Source organism: Colias eurytheme, chromosome 18, assembly GCF_061535395.1.
Source record: "Colias eurytheme isolate Ceu_HAF_F1 chromosome 18, ilColEury1 Martin Lab GWU primary, whole genome shotgun sequence".
Classification (NCBI taxonomy): domain Eukaryota; kingdom Metazoa; phylum Arthropoda; class Insecta; order Lepidoptera; family Pieridae; genus Colias; species Colias eurytheme.
The window spans coordinates 3,980,329-4,003,366 of NC_142997.1; the positions used below are offsets into that span (position 1 = coordinate 3,980,329).

Below are 23,038 nucleotides of genomic sequence, written 5' to 3' on the forward strand. Positions count from 1 at the left end.
ATATTAAAAGCGAGGGATGAATGGGGTGACGCCGCACGTGTCGCCAGGGGGAGGCCTAAATATGTTTTGATATGATAAATAATACAGAAGAAAACGTATTGTTGTCTAATTGCTTTTGGAAACTTATTGACACGTTTGTATCTTTAACAAAAGTATTTCTCAACAATTCTGTTATTTACATTTTTGTGTTTCGATCACAGGTTTCGATTCCCACCCAGGGCAAATATTTGTGTGATGAACATAGATGTTTGCTCTGTGTATTTATTTCAAAAATTTATATACGTGGTCTATGTATCGATGTTTGTCAGCCATCTGGTTTCTACTTAAGGCATTAATGGTTTAATGCTCTAAGGGTTTCTATAAAACAAGCGTAAGCTTAGTAGGTATGGGATCAGATCGTGCCGTGTGTGAAAATGTCCTGAAATATTTATTTATTTTTGAGAGCCATTTGTAGTACTTTTTCAATCCGTCATGTCACTTAAATCTAAATTTAATGCAGGACTTCTGCCTTAGAAGCGTCAGGCACGAGTTTAAATCGTGTAATACTATTTAAACATAATAAAAATAAACTTATTTTATGTATCTAAAGGAGGATAATGAATTAAATGTCGGGCGTCACGGTGATTTTCTGCCTAAGCGACGCTAAAGCGATAATATGATTTTGATTAAACGAAACCGAAGCAAGCCGAAGTTAATTCGATAACTTACGCTCTGTCCACCCCATTATTATTTCAGATATAATATTATAAGGATAGCACTATAAATTGAACTGCTATTGGAATTGTTATTGTATGAGATTTATTTGTCATACTATTTTTTTGTAATCTATTCCTCACTAGCTTTCCCCGCGCGTATTCCAAGAAAAACCCGCATAGTTCCCGCTCCTTTGGGATTTCCGGGATAAAACCTATCCTATGTGTTAATCCAAGTTACCCTCTATATGTGTGCTAAATTTCATTGTAATCAGTTCAGTAGTATTTGGATAGTAGGATAGGATAGGATAGGATTTTACTGATTTACTATAAAATATTGTCATTATTAGTACATTTCTCAAATTTAGCTTTCTATCTAACGAAATATACATTTCGGTAAGGCCTAAACAAAAAGGTACAATGCGGATAAAAAAGGAATAAAAATACGGATTCGAATCAAATATATTTATTACTTATACACAATTATAAAGCATCATGTTTATCAGCTGCATTATGAGCTGTTTGTTTATCAGCTTGTTTAAGAGCTGTTTTTTGTCGACGTCAGGAAGCTTCTTTAAGTTTTCCGTTCTCGTTTGCCTTCGTGATTCTCTCCATAACTTCGTGGTTGTATGTTGAATGCAGCATCAGACCTAATACTCCAGCTCTGTAAATAAATAAAAAAGTATTAAATAAAATTCTCATGAAATCGGTGTACATACATAAAAAATATACCAGACGAATGGAAAACATCCTCTTTTTTTGAAGTCGGATAATTAATGATCTTAATTTTATAGACGAAGCACGAAAAGTAATTTGTTTACCAATTTGAATATTTTAAAGACATTGAATATTATCTTGGGAGGGAAGTTATATTAGAATTCAAAATAATTTTAAATTATTATTTGGAAAAAGTAGAATTTGTTAATTTTGGACGACAATTATAAACAATGAAAGCTTGTCTCATTCTTACTGATCTAAAGATAATAGTTTACAAAATCTCCTTTAATTGATACATTTTTCTTCGAAATTGCGAACGAAAATTTTGTACATAAAAAAAATATTTCACTTAATTGTGAAATGGACAAAAAAAATTGGAGTTTAAAAGATAATTTGGAGTTGTTTCCCCTGTTCCCAATAAACTTCATTTACTAAATCTACCCAATTAATTAAAGATCTTTCTCGTCTCTACTTGCCTGGAAGCCATAGCCAGCCGTATACTCCTCTCTTGTTCCACTAGTTCATCTATCCTAAGCCACTGCCTGACCCTCTCCATATCAATTTCAGCCCTGCGCAATTTCTCCCATTGGTAATGCTTCAAGCAGGATTTCTTTGGCGCCCTACAAAACTCGCCGGTTAACTCAAACACATTCTTCACTAGGGGACAACCGCATACATCCGTGTCGCTCACTTTCGGGTCTTTGAAGTGCTCGGGACACATAACCTGATAAAAAAATATAAATTATAGATGGAAACGGCTTGAAGGACCAAAAAATGTTTATAGACGGAGCTACGATTGACACAAAATAATAAAATACACAAAAACAATGACATTAACATAATAATTAACACCAAACAGTTAACTAATAATTATTTCTGCGTAATTACTAGACAGTCCACATTAAATTCACCATAATATAACTACGAAGCATTATTTGATATGCAAAAATTGTATGAAAATTTACAAAACCTCATTTTGACAAAATAATTCATTTTAGACGAAGACAGGTGCTACGTGCTCTGTAGCACATCTTTACAATCGCCTCAACGTAAATTTAAATTTTTTACAACTACCCGCAATCTACACTAAAAAAAAATATGCAATCATGTATGTTTTAGTAACAATGAAGATGAAAATTTTTTAAGGTATAGAATGCTATATATACTAAACAATAAAGACTTGTATTGTATCATAATCTTACCCTCAACCGCTTGCAGTATGTCCCATTAGCGCTATTATAATAGTCACAGAACATGCTCTGTCCATCTATCCTTGTGCGATGTCGGCTCCCGAACGACGCCTGAGCCTCGTACTTTATAAAGCACTTCTCCATATGTTTCACCGCAGTCCGAGAGTGGATCTCGTGCCCGCATGTTATACAGTACATGGATGTTTCGTCGTCCGCTTCCTGTAAAAAAAAGGTTAAGAAAAAAACACTAAATGTGTTTAAGTGTACTAAATCTATACTAATATTATAAAGCTGAAGAGTTTGTTTGCTTGTTTGAACACGCTGATCTCAAAAACTACTGGTCCGATTTGAAAAATTCTTTCAGCGATAGCCCATTTATCGAGGAAGGCTATAGGCTATATATCTTCACTAAGACCAACAGGAGCGGAGCTCTGCGGGTAAAACGGCGGGGCACACGAAATGTGTATTCTATAGGTATTCTATAGGTTTTAATACCTTCCATATATTTTCATAATATAGATTATTGTCTTATGACAATATAAAATGAAAATAATTATTACAGTAAACAATGACCCCACAATTCTAGTATCTTTAATTTTTTACAACTACCCACAATCTACGACAATTATTACTATTACCGTAGTTGCCTGGAAAAGATGTCTAGTTATAAGGCTGCCAAATAAGCAGCGCTCTGTCTTTTTCTAAGTAGTTGTAAGGTTTTTTCGTACAACTATATTAAATAAATAAATAAATTCTGGATCATGTACCTTTTCCTCACTATGCTGTATAGTAGCGTGCTTGGCTCGCTCCAGCAGCGCATCTAGCTCCGTGTGCTGTTTATCCAGCGCCCTCAGCGCTGCCTGCGCTTTGGCCAGCCCGCTGCGGACCACTTCAAGCGCTTTGCGGTTGTGCTGCTCCGCTACGCAGGTCGACAGCGACCACTCTTGGATACGCTGCGGTAGCACCTGTTGGAAAAATATTGTTTTTTTTTAACTTTATAGCATTCAAATACTTTATAAATATTTTTTTTTTAAAGAATATAAAAATTCGATCACGAGGCGGGATTCGAACCTGCGTTTTCTGACATTGAGGGAACTGGCGGTGCCACTGGCGGAAGACGCGGGTTCGAATCCCGCCTCGTGCTCGATTATTTTCTATTCTTTAAAAATTTATAAAAATATTGAATCAAATTATATTTGGAGTAGAAAGTCGGCTATGCATCAGCACGAATTAGTCCAAGACCGCATTGCATTAATCTATTCTAATATTATAAAGCTGAAGAGTTTGTTTGTTTGAACGCGCTAATCTCAGGAACTACTGGTTCGATTTGAAAAGTTCTTTTAGTGTTAGATAGCCCATTTATCGAGGAAGGCTACAGGCTATATATCATCACGCTAAGACCAACAGGAGTGGAGCACTGCGGGTAAAACCGCACGGCTAGTAATTAATATAACACAAGTAAGTTCTATCGACTGGCACGGTGGGGGAGACCCCATACCAGGTGAGAACCTGGTATATCCTGGCGGTGGCGAGGCGCATGCCGCACTGCGTGGAGCAGTACTTGCTGGCGAAGTTCGCGGCGCGCGTGCACTGCGGCCCGTGGCACTGGCGCGGCGCCGCCGTCTGCAGGTGCGCTATCGACTCCTCCGGCTCGTACGGCTCCCGCTCGTGGTGCTTCTTCTTCGTGCGGTTGCTGCTGTGGGTGAAACATCACTTAAGGTTTTCACTCATTAATTAGTACCATTATGTAGCTACAAGTTGGGAGGTGTCAAGGGATAGAAAAACACGAGCAAGCCGCATGGTTTACAACTATAGCAAACAGTGTTCTTACAACTTTGGTCTTCCGTCCAGCCCCTCTTCGCAACGCACGATAAGGAACTTCGTTCTAATAGTAAATACACAATATCAAAGTTACACTATATTAATGAAAAAAAGCTTTCAACTTCAAACTAAGCTGCGCTTCATGTCAAACAAAAAAATTTAGAAAATTTAAACATGCTACATAATATGCTTACATTACAAAATTATAAATAAATTTTTTCACATACAAAATAATTATCAAAAATCATACCTGGACACTCTCAAACTCTTCTTGTTCTTCACACATAATCTCTGTTTGCATTTCAATTTCAGTTTATTGTTCCCACCATATTTGTACATGTCTTCACATGCGTCACAACTATAAAATAATACAAATCATTATTAAAATCAATTAAACGTTAAAAATTTTCATAGATCTATAAACAATTATCACAATATGATAATAGAGATATACAATTTTTTTTTAAGAATTGTCAGAAGGCCACTTAATCTTAACTAAATAAAATGACTTATTCGCTACATATTAATGACAAAAATATTTATAGAAATCTAAATCACTTGTACACGGATGAATACTTACTGTCCACAATCAGTGACTTGTAAGCAGCCAGCGCAATCCCCGCACCCATCCTTAGCTGGTCTCTTGGACGATTTATTTTCTGAATGTTCTTTCTCTTTCTTCTTCTTTCTGTCATCTCGACCTTTGAACAATATTTTCTTACATAATAGATAGGTATATGGCTTAATGTAATAAGGCTTTTTTGGTACGTTATTGAAACATTTTATTGTAAATAGCAGTATTACTTTAATAATAGCAGTAAGTAGTAAGTATATATTATTTATTAGAACTAGGGATGTAACGATACCGATACGGATACCGATATATCGGCCGATATATCGGCAAGCCGATATATCGGTATCGCCGATAATAAATCAACCGATACCGATATTTTTTTTATTAAATTCTTTCTTTTCTTTTATGTTTTTGCATTGTATTCATTCATATTGTTTTATTTCTGTTTCTGTAATAGTGTTAAGGAAGAGCGGAACCTTCTGACACAAGCATTTTATTTGCTTACTAGGAGTGTTCCAATCACAAATTTGTTTATGTAAAGGAAAGAAATAAATAATTTTGATTTTTTTTTAATTTTTAACGTGACAACGTTTTTAAAATCGTTTTAGTCGGGTGACATGTTCATAAACTTGTGTCACACCAAAACCTCACGAGCGCGATCGCAGGTATAACGAGAGAGAGACGGACCTATCTCCCGTTTCATCTCGAGCGCTGCCACTGCATTATGTTATCACGTAAACATCTCGATCGTAAACCTACTTTACAAACAACCAATTTTTTTGATATCAAATAAATCAAAAACCCGCGCCCAATGAACGATGCGGGAGGCCGCCCGCGCGTGCGCACTTTGTTTTCTAAAAAAACTCTACCAATAGTAAACTTTTATTAGGTACTGATTGTATGTGTATTACTTAAAGTTTACAAACTCAAACTCAAACATTTATTCATTCAATTAGACTTCTTATAGAAGCACTTTTGAAACGTCATTACATATTTTAAAATTTACCACCGATTCGGAAAGCAGTATCTACGGAGAAGAACCGGCATGAAACTCCATAGTTGCTCTTTTAAATCATGTCAGTTTTACAATTTTACAAAATACATATGTAACATCATAATATATTATAATAACATGCCAAAGAACTGTCCTGTGGTTTTTTCGCGACAACCCTCCATGGGTTTTTATCGTCCATATATTCCTGAATACTGTAGTACGCTCTCTGAACTAGTACATTTTTTATATAAGTTTTTAGAACTACTAAACTCTTTAATATTATGAGGAATTCTATTGTAAAAGCGTATACCTTGACCCATAAATGAATTTTTAACTTTAGCTAATCGGAAAAATGGCATTTCAATTCTATTTCTGTTCCTTGTGCCATAACAGTGTCTATCTCCTACTCTTGTGTGTAAGTCGGCGTTTAACTGACTTCGTAAAATAGTAATACTAAAATAAATGGTTTTGTTGTTTTTTGATTTGGCATTTTTATTTAAAAGAATACGATTAACAGTTGTCTCTGTTAAATGTTGGTAACTTTTTATGCATAATTCACTATTTATTTTTCTACCAAGCCATCGATATCGGTATCGGTATCGGTATCGCCGATACATTACTACAAATATCGGTATCGGTATCGTATCGGCAAAATCATGTATCGTTACATCCCTAATTAGAACCAAAACACTTTCAATAACTTTAATATAAAAAAGTAGTGAGAAAATTATAATTTCAAATATTGTGAATGTCACCTTTTTTATTGAGAAAATTCTACTTACCAGAATCACCTTCATTTTCCCTCTTTTGTGGTCTAAACCTTGTTTTTAAGCTTGGATCTTCTTCCCGACAACGATCACAGAAATAATTCTTTATGTACTTTGCCTCTCTTTCTGAGATATTTATGCAATCTCCGTGATACCATTCCTCGCAAGCATCACATGCTCTAAAACAAAATTATATTTATAGTAAACATTTTTTACAAGTATGATTATAAATTTTACATATGAATACACCTCAATCAACATTATTGTTTCTATGTTTGAATATTCATGTAATATCTTAAAAGACAAATATACGCACATCATAAACCGAGAACTGTCTGACGAACGACATATGCAATATGCCTGACCAGCTTGGTTGAGTAAAGTTGTGATCTTCGACTGTCGTTCTGGTAGATCAAACTGTTTTGCTATATCAGCTTTCTGTAAATTAAAAGCATTTTATAAATTAATGTAACTGTGCAAATACCCTATGCATCACTCAAAAGCTTTGGTCTCGAGTAATATTAAAGAGAATATTATGTCTAATGCTTACACTTTTTTTGTACTTTTTATCACTCATCGTGAATTCAACGCAATGAACTAATTTACAAAATAGTTTCTGACGAATAAAACATTTTTAAACTTTTTATTGAATATAATACAACACAAATATTTTACGAGTGCTAAGTTGAAAGTCCCATACTGTCAGTTGACACTTGACACAATGCATTGCATACAGATGACAGATGACACACAGAGTAATATTATGATACAGATGTTTAAAATTTAAGTTTTATAATAAATTCGCCATACACGTAACGATCAATATAAAAACTTTGGCTAACTGCCTACTTTAATAAAAGCCTAGGAAAAATACTGAGAAAAACTGGATCAATTGGTTGACTTTTTCGTTCGGCATAAGCTGTTGCATACAAAAAAAATTTAGGTTTACCATGGGTTGTTTCACCACTGACATATTATGACACAATGATAGTTCATGCGTTTGCTCTGACCAATGCTGCAATGGTGTCGCGTTTTATATATTTGAATTTCCCTGACTTTTTTAGGACTTTTTAGAAATTAATTTCTCAATTAATTTTAAATTATACCAAAAAATATTTACAGGAGCTTCATTAAGAAGTAATAAAGTTAATTAAAAAAAATATTTGAGACTAATTCGAGTTTCATGCATATTCCGTGCATATTCCCACCATATTCCCTAATAAAATTAAATTTACCATTTACCCAACGATCACCAGACAGACTTTTTCGACTTTTTTTTGATTTTTCATTGACAACTCAACTGTCATTCATTAATACTAATTAATACAGTTTCCATAGCAACGATGAATTTGTTTGTGATTGCTAGGTTATTTCATGTTTCATATTTAATTTTTAATTGTTCGATTACACGATAGATTACGAGATACAAAAATATGGAGAACCCAGATACGCCTCAAATTATTACTCACATAGAACATAATCTTGATCATTCCTTATTCGATTGCAAGTGGATTCCTTGTTCGGCGAAATTTGTTGTTATAGGATCTTTACCTAAAGGAAGTGGTACAATTGAAATATTTGAAATAACATCTGGTGAAATAAAGAAAGTAAAGGAGATAGAACGTCCAAATTCTTATAAGTGCTGTACGTTTGGAGCTAGCAGTGATGTTGAACGACGGCTTGCTACTGGTGACTTCAAGGGTACCTTAGAAATATGGTAATATATTAATTTGTTTCAAATTCATTAGTTAAAGTCACATTTCCTATAGGACTTGCTTTGTTTTAATACTTAACCTTCTGTAAGTAGCTACTAGCTAACAACCACATTTTTATCCATAAACTAACATAATATATTTAATTTTTATACAGGGATCTTGAAAAAACTTGCCAAGTATACATAACAAATGAACACTCAGATATAATTAATTCAATAGATGGCATTGGTGGCAATATTGTTAATTGTGGAGCTCCTGAAATTGTAACTGGAAGTCGAGATGGTAAAAAATGTCAATAATATTATGTATCAACATTTAAATTAATCTATGTAGAATGATCAAATTAATTTTGCATTTTAGTATGTTTGTTACTGTTAATGTAATTAGTAGAAGGTACAGTATGAATTTTTTTTTTCTAAATAGGAACTGTCAAAGTTTGGGATCCTCGGCAAAAGGGTAAGCCAGTTGCCAACATGCAACCAGCAAAAGGGGAGACAAAAAGAGATTGTTGGGCTGTGGCATTTGGTAACTCATTCAATGATGCAGAAAGAATTGTTACGGCTGGTTATGATAATGGTGATTTGAAAATGTTTGACCTGCGCACAATGTCTTTGAGATGGGAATGCAATTTAAGAAATGGGGTTAGTTCTATGTAAAGACCTATGTTAATTGATTAAGCATGCTATGCAAATATTAAATTATATATTTCAACTATTTTAAAGTGCTTCTAAAGAGATCTAGTTGAATGAAAAAATATTTAAATTTTGAGTTTTAAACAAATAATATTTACTTTTTACTTGCATGTTAATAAGAATATTTATTAATTTTTACAAATTGTCTGTCGATATTAAAATGAAATAGATAATTGTATAACACAGTCATTGAAATTTTTTAAAGGTATGCTGTGCAGAATTTGATCGTAAGGACATTCCAATGAACAAATTAGTAGCAACTACCTTGGAAGGGAAGTTTCATGTGTTTGATGTTAGAACACAGAATCCTACTAAAGGTTTTGCACAGGTAGGTTTATAATTGGGTCGCGGAAGAATTAACCAATACCCGCGGCCCCGTCATTAAAGCGGCTCGACGGAACACAGTGGGGTTTTAGTCGGTAAGAATCCGACATAACCCATGGCTCCTTCCCCGGGGGCCGTGGGTATCTTTGGAAGATTTCCCCACTATAAAATAAAACCGGCCAAGTGCGAGTCGGGCTCGCGCACAAAGGGTTCCGTAGCAGCAAATATAATAAATTACAGTTAAATCAACCTATCTCAAAAACTATAAGAGATACTTTGATCAAACCAAAAATCGTTGAAAGAGTTAATTAGCATGCATCACCTCTATTTTTTTTAGAATTTTATACCCCGTAGTTATAAAAATAGAGGGGGGGGGACATACTTTTTACGACTTTGAGAGCTGATATCTCAAAAACCGTTCACTTTAAGAAAAATGTTTTTTAGAAAACTTTATATCATTTTAAAAGACCTTTCCATTGATACCCCACACGGGTATGTACATCGAAAAAAAAAATTTCATCCCTCAGTTACATGTATGGGGGGCCCCACCCCCAATTCTTTTTTTTACTATTTAGTGTCATATTTTTGTAGCGGTTCATACAACACATATTCCCATCAAATTTCATCACTGTAGTACTTATAGTTTCCGAGTAAATCGGCTGTGACAGACGGACAGACGGACAGACGGACAGACGGACATGACGAAACTATAAGGGTTCCGTTTTTGCCATTTTGGCTACGGAACCCTAAAAAAGGTAGATTTATAATTAATTAGGTGCCCCAGCAGTCATTGTTCTGCTCTATTGTCCCATTTTCGTGTTTACTCTCCATAAGAACCTTCCTTGTTCCTCAAGAAAAACATTTAAAAAATTAGTCATATTAGTCGAGCATTTCTCGAGTTTTACGAATTGCAACACATTTGGCTATTCAATTTTATATTAGATATATCTAATCAGGAAAAAATCTTTAAAAAAAGCTTAACAAACTAAAACCTCAACATGGCTATATACTAAGTTTTTTTTTTATTTTTACTCGCAATAATAGTATTAAATGAATTTCTAGGTGCTAGATAATACTATCAAGAGTGGTACAATATGGGTGGCTCGACATTTACCACAAAATCGTGACTTGTTTATTACTTGTGCTGGTAATGGACATGTTTCATTGTGGAAGTAGTAAGTATTGACTTCAAAATATTATAAGTCATTCTACATAAACGTAATGTTATAAATGCAAGTTTGTGAGGAGGGATGGATGTATGTTTGCTATTCTCATACGAAAAAACTACTGGACAGATTTAGATGAAACTTTACAGTACCTAATGTAAGTTTAATACATTAGAATAAGACATGAGCTATAGAAATTTGATTTTGTCACTATTAAATATATTAATATTTCATTTGATAACTACATAAAACATATTACAGAAGCGAGAAAAAAAATATGTTTTCAGAGCAAATGAAGTTGCGTCATTTATTTATTAATATTAATAATATTTTAGTGAATATCCAGAGCAACGCTACCACGTCGATTCTCAAGGCGTGGCTATCGGAGTTCCCGGTAAATTGAATCGCTTACAACGCATGGTGATCAGCTCTCAGCCGATAAACGCTTGGGATTGGAATAGGGATCACTTCGGTCTGGCTGTAGCTACGGCGTATGACCAGTATGTTAGGGTTTTAGTCACTACGAAGCTGAATTTACATTAATTTTTTTTATATTTGACAATTGAGATGGATAAGTAAAAAAAATATAAATGTGTCTTCCTAAGTGGCCTTGTCTTGAATGCACTAAATAGCATTGCAAAATGACTACAAAAAATGGATATTGTTGTTAAATTAAAATGCGAATTGTGAGAATTACTTAAGTTTATTTTTATGCTTACTTTTAAAGTAGGTACAGATACACGAAACTCGAGTCGCTTGTACATTTTAAGATGTTCCTTAAATTATAATTACAGTTTAATTATGTAAGCTATATGACTTATTATTATAAACTATAGAGCTTTGTAATAGAGCACAGAGTGTGTATTTTGTTATTGAAGCAAATAAAACAACATGTCAATTTTCTAACTCAAAAGAGCGTTTTATTGTATCTTAGCACTTATCATAAATAAAATTAAGGCTAGCATTCAGTTCTTATTTTAGACTAACGTCAGAGCAGTTGGTTTGTCGTGGGTTAAGCCGTGGTCAAATAGCCATACTGAGTTTACTTGTAACTTTGCCTTGTTATTCTTCCGTAAAGCGACCAAAGCTTGGGATTATTATTACATACAACTAAGTTTTAATTATTTCATAATCCAAGCCGATACACTTATACGTAAGTGACACTTAGCCCACACTTAACTGATAATGCTAAATGTTCAAACGGAAATCTTTAACACATTGAAGCGTAAAACAGACAAAGTATTTCATTATAAGCTAAATGAACACTAAATTGAAGGTAGATTTAATGACAATATATTCTATAACTTCAGGAAAGGTCAATATAATACACTAAGGTACAATGTAATGTTACTATCACTTTTTGCTTTAAACATATTATTATTGTTATTGTATAAGACACGTTATCTATAAGCTAGCAAAGAGATTCAATGTGATCAAAGTGATGTTTCTTTCAAAAAACTTGTCAAAATATCCACGTTTTCAATCTCTTCGCCCAACGTGTAGATAAATAACCGCTAACGCTAATTGTCCCGTTTGCTCTGATAGTTACGATCCCTTACAAAATTACATCATTGCAGATTTTAACATATTATAACATGAAAAATACAAAAAATTATATAAGTGACTACCCATACAGATTATATTACGGCCAAAAATGAAGCCTTACCGAATGATCTCTATATTAACTGCCGACTACAGCTAGTGGATTCAAATTGTACAAAAACTAATTGTTTCCAATTTTGTAAACTTTTACCGTCTACCCTCTATAAACTTACAGTAATTTACAATTTTTAACTAGGGCATGTATTAACGCAAATCAAACTGTAAACCTGAAATTGAGATCCAAATAAATTATTATAAAAGATTAATTAATTAGAGAATTATAAATTTCAAAATGATGTAGGCACAATTCTTCAAGTTTAACAATAATGAGAACTGCTAATGCATTATTGTAGGTATTTCTCAACTCACATATTGAGAAATTATACCTGTACTAATACAGAGTGTCCCACTATCGGTATACTAAGCGGGAAGGGACTTGTAGTTTTGCATACACTGATCACGTAAAAAATACTTAAACCACAAAATGACACCAAAATTTTTTTGCCAAATTTTTCCTTAAAATTCATGTTTTCTTCTCTAGCTTCGCACAGCCGGTATATATAACGATACGCTAATGTGAGCATTTTGTCTATGAAAACATAATCTTAAACGATAGCTCACGTGCGGGTGGCAAAGTTGGGCGGGTTGCTTGTTAGGGGTGTACACAAAGAGTTTTTAGAATTCATCTATTTGAAAAAAAAATGCATCTGGAATCTTATATATATTTTTTACGTACTCAGCGTATGCAAAACTTAAACCTCCATTGAGCTTAGAATACCGACAGTGGGACACCCTGTATAGATAGAAATTATTAAAATCATGTATGATAAAGAATATAATTATTATAATCACAGTACAGTGCTATGAATTTGTCAAAATTACAATGCATGTTTATTCGAGGCTGCTTTTTTAATTATAAAAATATATAACCTCTTTTGAACTCCCTTCGCTTTATGGGAAACATTCTTATACATACATATTTCACATCATAGACCATTTCATCATTATTTGTAATTAAATCACTGACACAAAAATAAACATTTTTAACGCACAAACATATATTTTTATTCACAAAAACATGAAAGTAGCTATGGAAATAACACGGATTAGAAATTGTTAAAAAGCGTCTTATAGTGTAATCCATGTTTTTGTAAATCAATATTTTTGTATTTGCATGTGATTGACTATTATTGTTTTATAACTAGTAAATTATAGTTCAATATGTATTGAAACTATCGCATAAACTAAATGGAAACAAATGCTAAAGGATTCTAAAACTAACATCACTTAAACCGACGAAGCCACATTACGAAAACCGAACATAAATTAAATGAACAGTCATATTTACATTTCATTATTATACCATTTTTTTTCTCTATATCTATTATAATCGATTGCAATTACTATCATTGAAAAGAAAAAAAAATCACGATTAGTTTTATAGCATTGATTGTATATGATGTGATCGCCTATAAATTCTTCACAGCAATATACAAAGCTTTAAATTATCTTATTATCAAATTTTATCTTACAACGTTGACTCTTAAATAAATATTTCGTTAGTCGAACACGCCGATATCATTACCTACATTATTCAATATGGGGACAAAAAAATACACTAATTAGGAACATCATAAATCGTTCCGTGTTAACATGAAAAAATATACTATTTAGGGCCGATTTTTCAATGCTTGGATAAAACTTATTCGTCGAATAATGTATAAAACTACCATTTTAAAAACGTATTCTAATTGCCCGTATTTGACAGTTTACGTGACATTTTAATATTATCGTGTAATACTTTAATGGACGGATAAGTTTTATCCAAACATTGAAAAATCGGCCCTAAAATATATTCATCCGAACTTCATAAAACTAAAAAGTGTATCGATATAACGGGATGCTTTTGGTATTTACAATGTTGTACCATTTATCGGTGAATGCGACGGGAAAACGGCGCAAAGCGCTTTAAATACAAGGCAAGTATTGTTTGTACTTTATTCGTTACACTTCTTACTTCATTTACCAAAGCATCCTTCGGCGTATATGGGGAGAATGAAAATAAACTTGAATACATATAAACGTCAAAATAGGATTTAGTAAACAAATGAGATTCCATATACATGAATCGGTATTTGGTACAAAATTTAGCTGTTAGTGAACTAACGCAGTCATGAATGTGCCCTCAAAAGTCGGAGGGCCCCATAACCGAAACAAAATATAGTTACACCGAACTACGTCGCTGTCTCGTCACACATTGATGTTTCCTTCATTATTCGTTCGTATCGCACATCTGCGAATCTGCAAATTAAAATAAAATTACTTTAATTTATGTATTTCAATATGTGCATGCACATAATATGCTCGGGCGTATGTATGTAGAGGTGTGTCTGTGGCAAAAGTATGTACCATACGTGCGTGTGTGATTTAGTCATGTACGGTGTACCTCTATGCGCTTGTGTGTGTGTGATAAAGGCGCGCGTGTGTGCGTGCACGTGTGGAACAGGCGCGCATGTATGCGTGTGTTATATAGGAGTGTACCTCTATGCGTGCTTATTTGCTACATGGTCGCGTATGTGTGCGTGGTATACATACCTTCACTCAGTCGAGGTTGTCCTGGAAGATGAGCCGCACGTATCCGGGCGTGCCCTGCAGCGGCGCCGCGCAGAACGGGCAGATCGCGTGGAAGCCGTTTGTGCCGTGCGGTATGTCCACGCTCGCCCAGTATCTGGTGACACGTTCGTGTGTTCATTAAATTAAAATGTAGGAAAACCATTTTTCTTGTATAATTGAACAAGTTAACGTTTAAAAATATCTTTAAACGTTAACTTGTTCGATTGCAATGTCTTTGAATCTACAATAAATAACCTGACTAATCGAGCTTTTCTAGACTTTTATGGTAACCAACACATTTGACGAAACACATTGTTATCACTACATAGAAAAAAACTAAGGTGCTGTCCTTGAAACTTTAAAACTACGCAACAGATTTTGATGGGAATTTTTAATATATAGATAAGGTTGCATAGGATAAGGATAGTATCTTTATATAAATCTCGTGTCACAATGTTTGTCCTTAATGGACTCCTAAACCACTTAACCGATTATAATAAAATTCGCACACCATGTGTAGTTCGATCCAACTTGAGAGATAGGATAGTTTAAACATGTAGGTATCACGGGCGAATCCGGGGCGGACCGCTAGTTTATTATACTTCAGACCAAGGTAAAACCGCGAGGCACAGCTAGTACACAAACGACACACTCACTTGACAGTCCGCTCGGACGCCATGTGTCCGCACGGGTTGAACGCGTAGGTGGGCGGGCCGGCGTCCACGTAGAACGCGGGCTCGATGCCCATGCACACGCGCACCACGGGCCCGGCCGTCATGCACAGCTAGTACACAAACAACACACTCACTTGACAGTCCGCTCGGACGCCATGTGTCCGCACGGGTTGAACGCGTAGGTGGGCGGGCCGGCGTCCACGTAGAACGCGGGCTCGATGCCCATGCACACGCGCACCACGGGCCCGGCCGTCATGCACAGCTAGTACACAAACAACACACTCACTTGACAGTCCGCTCGGACGCCATGTGTCCGCACGGGTTGAACGCGTAAGTGGGCGGGCCGGCGTCCACGTAGAACGCGGGCTCGATGCCCATGCACACGCGCACCACGGGCCCGGCCGTCATGCACATGGGGCAGCGGCGCACGCCCGTCTCGCTGCCCTCCGCGCCCCATGAGTGCTCGCCTGCAAATAAATATATAGAGATTTAAAAAAAATAACAATTTTTTTCGTATTAAGAAAAAGTGTGGATCTAACTTTCTTATGAAAATTTCGTATACATCGGTCAATTGCGAGACAGATTCGCGACACTAATGTAACTTAGGTACGCACATTGAATATTCTGCAAAAAAATACAATACACATAAAAATTTTAAATCAGTCGAGTGCGAGTCAGACTCGCGACGGTGTGCCGTATGGATTACGAACATCGAATGTTCTGCAAAAAAAAATTCACCCATCCAATATATGACCGGGCCAACCGTTGCTTAAGTTTATTTTTTCATTATTAATAATTGTTATAGCAGCATCAAAAATTGATCATCTGTGAAAATTTCAACTGTCTACTTATCACGATACCGTTTAACCTTCGGTAACTTATAAAAAATCCATATTTTTTTTCCATTTTTTTTGCTATTTACCTTGCACATGCCCGCAGTTGAGGTACACGTACGGCTGGTTGAGGTCCTGGTGCGCGGTGGACAGCTTGCGCGGTATCACCAGCGTGTTCAGCCCCACGGGGCACTGCGGCCGGCCGGCGTTCAGCTCGTCCACTAGCGCTTCTAGGTCGCGTTTCGTCTAAAATTTTTAATACGGATTGTATATAGTACATGATTTTCGGTTTATTCAAAACATAAGAGGTGCAATTTGGAAGTAAATAGGTCTTTTCAATCTGGCATGGCAAAGACTAAATTAATATAATTTTGCTAAAAAGAAAATCAACCCGTGGAACATGACATGTTCATACATACATTCATTGTATGATGTGATTATGAATTTATTACAAACTAGCAATGCCCTGCGGTTTCACCCGCATAGATAGCGATATCGTGACAGTGAAAAGTCTACTATAGGTCGGCTTAATTTTTAATCACATGAAAATCACCTTCACCCCGTCCCGCACTACGCCTGCTCATTATACCTACTATTTTCTGAAGATTCACACTTTTAAAAATTCGTTATATCTTTTGAATGGAATATCCAATTTTTTTTATTTAAAAAGTATTTTGCTGGTATTGAAACAGTCTATAATAAAACATCATTTAATGGGATAAGGATTAATATATGTGTATGGATAACATGGTTTGATTACTGTCGGCACTTCTATTTACTTTGAAAACGTAAAAAAGTTGTTGTAGTAACATAACTACTGAAGATGGACATATGGTATCGCGGACTTTCTTGTAGATATTGATCCATTCTATAATACCGTAGAACATTTTTTTGTTCTATCTTCAATAGATTCCGCAGCGCACGCGATGACAGCATTTTTATTAAGGAATTTTTTACACCTTGGGTTACATTATTGCATTTTTGGTAAGGATCTCTAATTTTTTTGAAAATGCAATATAGCCTATGTTGCTCAGTGAAGATGCAGCTTTCTAATGGGGAAAGAATTTTTGAAATCGGTCCAGTAGTTTATGCGTGAAAACCATACATACATACATACATAGTACATACATACTTACATAATTACAAACTTTTCCTCTTTATAATATTAGTATAGATGGAATAAGGAAAGTACTTTACTTGGACCAAAACAATTTTTTCAATTTTCACTGGTCCTGTAAGTAGTACAATTATCAAATTCTGCAGTTTTCACTTGGAATAAAGTTTTAAAAAAATTCCTCTATCACGAAGAAAAAATTAGTATGGAAGATTAATTGAATAAGAGACTGTCATTGAACAATAAAGTGACCAAATAAAAAATATTATTTCGATAAATGTATAAAAATAGTTAAAAATAATTAAGTACCGGTGAATTTTTGAGTCCCTCAGCGCTTCTCCATAGTAGTGTAGCTCCACACAAATCTATCATTGTTCCGTCTCTCAGTACATTTGTCTCCGCCTGACACGGTAAGCCCTGAAATAAATTAATAACAGTGTAAATGCTACGAAAAATAATACTTTTTTAGCTTTGGATGGTCTATTAATATGTTGATGAAGCTATAAGAACATTAACCTACAATAAACGACTAAAGTCAAAATCAAAGTGTCTGAAACAAAACTCTGCTTTCGCATGTATTAGGCAGAGTTTTTAAATAAGCTATATAATAGACGTTCCACATAACTGCCATGAAATAAGGTGTTAATTTCAATGCATGTTTGGCCATTTTTTTCATGAACTTTTAATAGTCGCTGCGATAATGCAACCGGCATTATCAGCACACCGTTCGTGGTCAGACTGTCTTTCTCGTGGTTCTCTGACCATTTTTTCGCCTTCGCACATGTCCCCTGCAAGTAAAGCCACTAGTTCCTTACCTTCTGTTGAGCGGATCGGCTCTCCCGTAACGAGAACACAGCCCCACCCACTGAGGTCTCGCGCCACGGGCCGCACGTCGCGCTGCCGCCGCAGAAGTCTCCACGCGGGTGCATTATGAGCACACCGTTCGTGGTCAGACCGTCTATCTCGTGGTTCTCTGACCATTTTGTCGCTTTCTCCTGTAATATGTTGATTTAAATTAAATAATGTAGAAGTAAAACCTTCTCAATTTACTGTTTAATATTATATTTAGTGACAACATTGATTTCCAAAACGTAAACACTGATAGATACTGCGATTTATTATAAAAATCACTTGACGCGTCCTTTACTTTATGGATAACAGAAGTTACACATAGAAAGATGCAATCGTTAAATTAAAAAAAATACCTAAAATATATTAGGAGTAAGAGTTAAATAAAAACATAAATAGGACTAAGAATCTCAGTCAAGGACAAATTGAACTATAATAAGTGAACACTATTAATTTCTCTTTTTAATAAGATTCGATGACCCACTATCGTTTAATTAAAATGCTCTTTCATTAACCTTCCCATAACTCAAATGCAACTGCCGCATTCTAAAACGTAAATCCACTATCAACATTAATTAACTTCACGATTCAACCTACAATGTAACTAAGCGCTGTGGATTTGGATTATGAAAAAAAATCTATTGTCTCATTGTATATTATATCAAAGGTCTTTGTCAAGGGAGGGTCGCCGCATTGTCTCTCACATAATAACTAATCTGGTATTTTCCTTGCAATTAAAATGAATGTCCACTAACGTAATAGGATATCACATTATGTGATTGCAGATCTCGTATCGATATACACGTATACAATATCACGTAATTTTTTTAATAAGTTTATTTCGAACGAGGAAATCTTAAATTGCTTTCAAGGCTAGATATCACTTCATAGTATAAAACAAAGTCGCTTTCCCTGTCCCTATGTCCCTTTGTACGCTTAAATCTTTGAAACTACGCGTCGGATTTTGATGCGGTTTTTTTTAATAGATAGAGTGATTCAAGAGGAAGGTTTATATGTATAATAACATCCATTAAATAGTGGAGAAGTACTGTTATTTTTGAGGTTTCTAATGTGATGTCGTAAAAAAATACATTTTTTCTGCTTACATTGAAAACGCAGGCTGAACCCTACGAGTTTTATCAAAATAATGTACTAAGTATTATACACATTGAAAAGGTCTACAGAAAAGTCCGTGATGGTATATGTCTATCTCTTATGGCTAACCCACAATAACTTTTTTTTGTCATTTACTTTTTACGACAAATAATGGCTAATTTTCGATGCGATTTTAACCAATACAGCAATAATCCTTAACCAATTAAATACCTTGAATACATTGTTCATTTAATATAGATCTATATGGCCCTTTACACCGTATGATTTAAGTGAATATTTTCGAAGATATTACAGATTTAAAAATTGCCGGACGTAGCGTTTGCGGCGGTACCGGCGCGGCCGGCCGCCCGGCTATATCTATTTTATACCCGTGCGAAGCCGAAGCGGGCCGCTATGTTTTTATATACAACGTTCACAGTTTTTCTGTAGTGTATTTAGTATCAGCATTGCACCCGTGCGAAGCCGGGGCGGGTCGCTAGTTTGAGTAATATGGCGAGGTAATAAAGTAACCATTGTTCAGCTTTGGAAATTAAAGAGAAAATTGTACATATTGAATTGTTATTTTTTATTTGTATCACAATCAACTAAAGTTTAAACACATAAAATACAATATGAAACAAACCGGGGTTTTTCTGTAATGACTGGGTAATGCCTGGCACTTCTCGTTAAATGAGATTATATTTTGCTGGAAATTCCATACAATTATTTAGATAAAAAATGCTCCTATAATAATATAAGTTTTGACAAAATCGTCAGACCCGTTGCTGAGTTTATCTTCAGAATATTTCTCCAATTCCACGAAGCGACTGGACAGATTATAACGGGACTTTAATTGGCATGTTTGATGTTATAAGGGGTAACAATAGCCTATATTACATGTAACTCGATCGCCAAAAATAATAATAAAAAATATATGTAAAAATAGCTCTGTATGTTGAATAGCCTATAATAATAATTTCAATCTTAGCAAAACTTCTGGGCTTTCAAAATATACTTTTTTTCATACATTCTTACACCAACTTCAACACCAAGTTCGTCGACCGAAAGTTTGTTTTCCCCATTGTAAAATCGATTCCATCCAATCATAAACAAACAAAACCTCCAGGGAGCCAACCCTGACCGCGTAATTGTGGTTTGCAATGATACGGCAAACAGACCGCGATATCCTGCCTCGGAGGGACTTCGTTTGCTTAGAAACGGGATACGTCCCTGCCATTTTGGTCTTTACTGCTATTGAGATAACGACTCGACGAAAGTGGTGTTTCAATATTTTTTTACGACAGTGAGAGTAAGTATTACGACCGGTCATGTAATGGTAAGCATTAGCAATCATAGTCGCTGCGACGGGGACATGTTAGCGACATTAAAGAGCGGACTCAGTTTTACAATTAACATCATTAGAAGTAACAGCAACAGTTTTGAAGAGTTAAAATCTATGACGCCATTCTTTTGAATGGAAAGAAATTTATAACTTATGTTGAACGATAACAGGTTTTTTTTTAAATACAAAAGAGTAGGAATTTTTTTTCTTCTAGATAACATAAAACTATACAAACTCGAGAAGTAGGACTGCCTACCCTGTCCAGGTAAACATGTCGTAATCTGGGATTTCAAAATGTATGCATTTATTTTCCTTACAATAAGATAATATACGTAAAACTGGTGAAGAATATAATATGTAAAACTAGCTACATTAAATTCTGACCTACTGCATTTCTTGGTAAGCAAACTGTTTTATGAAATCTATTCTCCCTGTTTGAGTCAATACTCAATTCCCAAACTTCAATTTATCAATGGAAAAGTAATCTTATCTTAATCTGTTTATTACAATTATAGTTCCAACCCTCCAACTTTCCTGCAATATACTCATGAAAAAGTGCTACTTACACCAAGAAATATATTCCTCGAGGAGTCAAAGCCGGCAGCGTAAATGCGGCAGTTATTCACGTCGTTGCGGTCGGCTATGATGCGGCAGGCGAACCGCGATATGGTGCTCTGCAGGACCTTGGTATCGCCCGTCTTGTCACCCGCCACTGTGTCCATCACCACGAAGTCTATGGGGGACTCGGAGGATCGTCCGATCTGGAAGGACAATATGCATGTTTATACAACTTGGTTTATACATAGAGCAAATGTAGCTAAAGGACACATAATAAATCTTAGTACAAAGCTGTGCCTCACTGAGCAGACTTTAGTTACGTCATAAATCACATCTAAGACTAGTTTAAGGCTATTTCAAATACCATCTCGATAAGTATATGAGCATACTTGTTTATGAATACTTCAAGTAGCATTACCAACTTTTAATTATGTAAATCAATGTCCACAAAAAGGCCAGACAAGTGCTAGCATTCCCACGTTTACCATTAAAGGTGATAACAAAACACTCAACGTATACGAGCTAAGAACAATTTAACAGATTCTTAGGCAATTGGCTCACATGAGCGGCGAGTGTGAAGGTTGCGTTACATCACTAAGTTCCGCTGAACGAATGCGCCGCTCTACTAGTTTCCTGGGGAGGTAACATTGAGGCTTCACACCTCACCACGGTAACGATGTAATTGATATGATCGACGACGTCATATCCGACAAATGTCGCTTCAAGTTCGCAGCAGAGGCGAATATTAGAAGGGCACAAAGGAATAATTAAAAACTTTCGATAACAGTCCACTTTTTAAGGATGTATCCAAAAATAATTAAGGAGAATTAAAGATGAATAAATAAAATTCTACTCTACATGTATATTCCTTTTCCAATAACTTCAGCAAAATTAGCCCAAAGAGCCTATATTTTGTCCAGTATTCCATAAAGGGAAGGACGTCAATTTTATCAACATTACAAAGCCATTTAAAAAGTTTTAATTCCATAAAAGAATAATGGATAACGTTTACATTCAGCACGCTCATTGCCGAAGCAGCGCTTCTGTTAAAACGGAATAATTACGCAAATTCATATTTCTTTACCGGAAGCTTGTGTTGTTGTCTCGGCGCATAACTTTTTAAGCTCACATTTTGAAGAATTTCTTTTGTTGTGGTTTTAATTAAATCTAGGTTGGATCTGAATGAAGCATTGAAGCTCGACTAACCTCGACTGTGCCTTCAAGACATGGTCGTAGCTGAACGCGTCGGTGATGGAGGCCGGTCTTATCTATTCCGGTTTATTTAAATCATGAATATTACAACAAAAATTAGAAAGAAGGTAACATTAATTGTTTGCACCGTAAGCTATTTCGTTACTACCTACATATATCGTGATTAAAGAGAGAGAGAACTGAAACATAGGAACAAAAAACATAAACATGTAGGTACCTAAATTGATCACTGGAATACACTATAACCACAGACTATAACATATCCCAATAGTTATTTATCATTGACCGAAATAATAACCAACCAATATTGATTGTTATATGCGTTTCTTTGTATCCACTAACCTTCAATCATAACAAAAAACAATTCAATAGTTTATGCAGTACTCCTAAAATAGAATAGATGTGATTATCATCGTAAACATTTCTTGTTTTAAATTCTTCATTCATTGCCAGATCGTGTGCCAACATTTTGCTGTACCTACATTACAGAATAC

General features: G+C 35.1%; 3 protein-coding genes across 5 annotated transcripts in view; 1 reads left to right on the top strand and 2 right to left on the bottom strand.

Moving 5' to 3' along the window:
- Positions 1–1,142: 1,142 nt before the first annotated feature.
- LOC149900545 (CXXC-type zinc finger protein 1-like) lies at positions 1,143–7,461 on the bottom strand. 2 transcript variants are annotated; one of them, XM_090112546.1, is made up of 10 exons: positions 7,306–7,461; positions 7,072–7,193; positions 6,771–6,934; positions 5,001–5,121; positions 4,671–4,778; positions 4,109–4,292; positions 3,367–3,564; positions 2,612–2,818; positions 1,886–2,133; positions 1,143–1,356 (listed from the first exon to the last, which is right to left on the bottom strand). In XM_090112546.1, the coding sequence occupies exons 1-10, from the start codon at positions 7,330–7,332 to the stop codon at positions 1,254–1,256; spliced, it is 1,482 nt and encodes a 493-aa protein (XP_089968672.1). In that variant the 5' UTR covers positions 7,333–7,461; the 3' UTR covers positions 1,143–1,253. The 2 variants fall into 2 exon arrangements, with proteins under 2 accessions (XP_089968672.1, XP_089968671.1); XM_090112545.1 differs by having other exon boundaries at positions 4,109–4,295.
- Positions 7,462–8,013: 552 nt separating this feature from the next.
- On the top strand, positions 8,014–11,565 carry Wdr92 (dynein axonemal assembly factor 10). Its single transcript, XM_090112262.1, has 6 exons — positions 8,014–8,472; positions 8,625–8,752; positions 8,894–9,111; positions 9,368–9,490; positions 10,549–10,661; positions 10,988–11,565. The coding sequence occupies exons 1-6, from the start codon at positions 8,189–8,191 to the stop codon at positions 11,193–11,195; spliced, it is 1,074 nt and encodes a 357-aa protein (XP_089968388.1). The 5' UTR covers positions 8,014–8,188; the 3' UTR covers positions 11,196–11,565.
- Pli (E3 ubiquitin-protein ligase pellino) overlaps positions 11,547–23,038 on the bottom strand; it is a 48,178-nt gene continuing 36,686 nt past the window's right edge. Inside the window, exons 4-10 of one of the 2 annotated variants that reach the window (XM_090112261.1) lie at positions 21,341–21,535; positions 18,304–18,483; positions 17,798–17,905; positions 16,464–16,620; positions 15,828–16,008; positions 14,850–14,982; positions 11,547–14,555 (exon numbers count right to left, since the gene is read on the bottom strand). In XM_090112261.1, coding sequence (XP_089968387.1) covers positions 14,856–14,982; positions 15,828–16,008; positions 16,464–16,620; positions 17,798–17,905; positions 18,304–18,483; positions 21,341–21,535 — 948 coding nt within the window. In that variant the 3' untranslated portion in view covers positions 11,547–14,555; positions 14,850–14,855. Of the gene's footprint in view, positions 14,556–14,849; positions 14,983–15,662; positions 16,009–16,463; positions 16,621–17,797; positions 17,906–18,303; positions 18,484–21,340; positions 21,536–23,038 lie in introns of those variants that run through there. The other variant, XM_090112260.1, reaches the window with a different exon arrangement.

Bases quoted from the DNA above. Each gene is read 5' to 3' on its own strand.
- LOC149900545 (XM_090112545.1), bottom strand. From the start codon at position 7,332: ATGAGTGATAAAAAGTACAAAAAAAGT. The intron at 3,565-4,108 runs GTTCTCACCTGG...TTTTTCCAACAG, and splicing joins CCACCGCCAGGATATACCAG to GTGCTACCGCAGCGTATCCA. The intron at 2,819-3,366 runs GTACATGATCCA...TTTTTTTTACAG, and splicing joins TACAGCATAGTGAGGAAAAG to GAAGCGGACGACGAAACATC.
- Wdr92 (XM_090112262.1), top strand. From the start codon at position 8,189: ATGGAGAACCCAGATACGCCTCAAATTATTACTCACATAGAACATAAT. The intron at 8,473-8,624 runs GTAATATATTAA...ATTTTTATACAG, and splicing joins AAGGGTACCTTAGAAATATG to GGATCTTGAAAAAACTTGCC. The intron at 8,753-8,893 runs GTAAAAAATGTC...TTTTCTAAATAG, and splicing joins TGTAACTGGAAGTCGAGATG to GAACTGTCAAAGTTTGGGAT.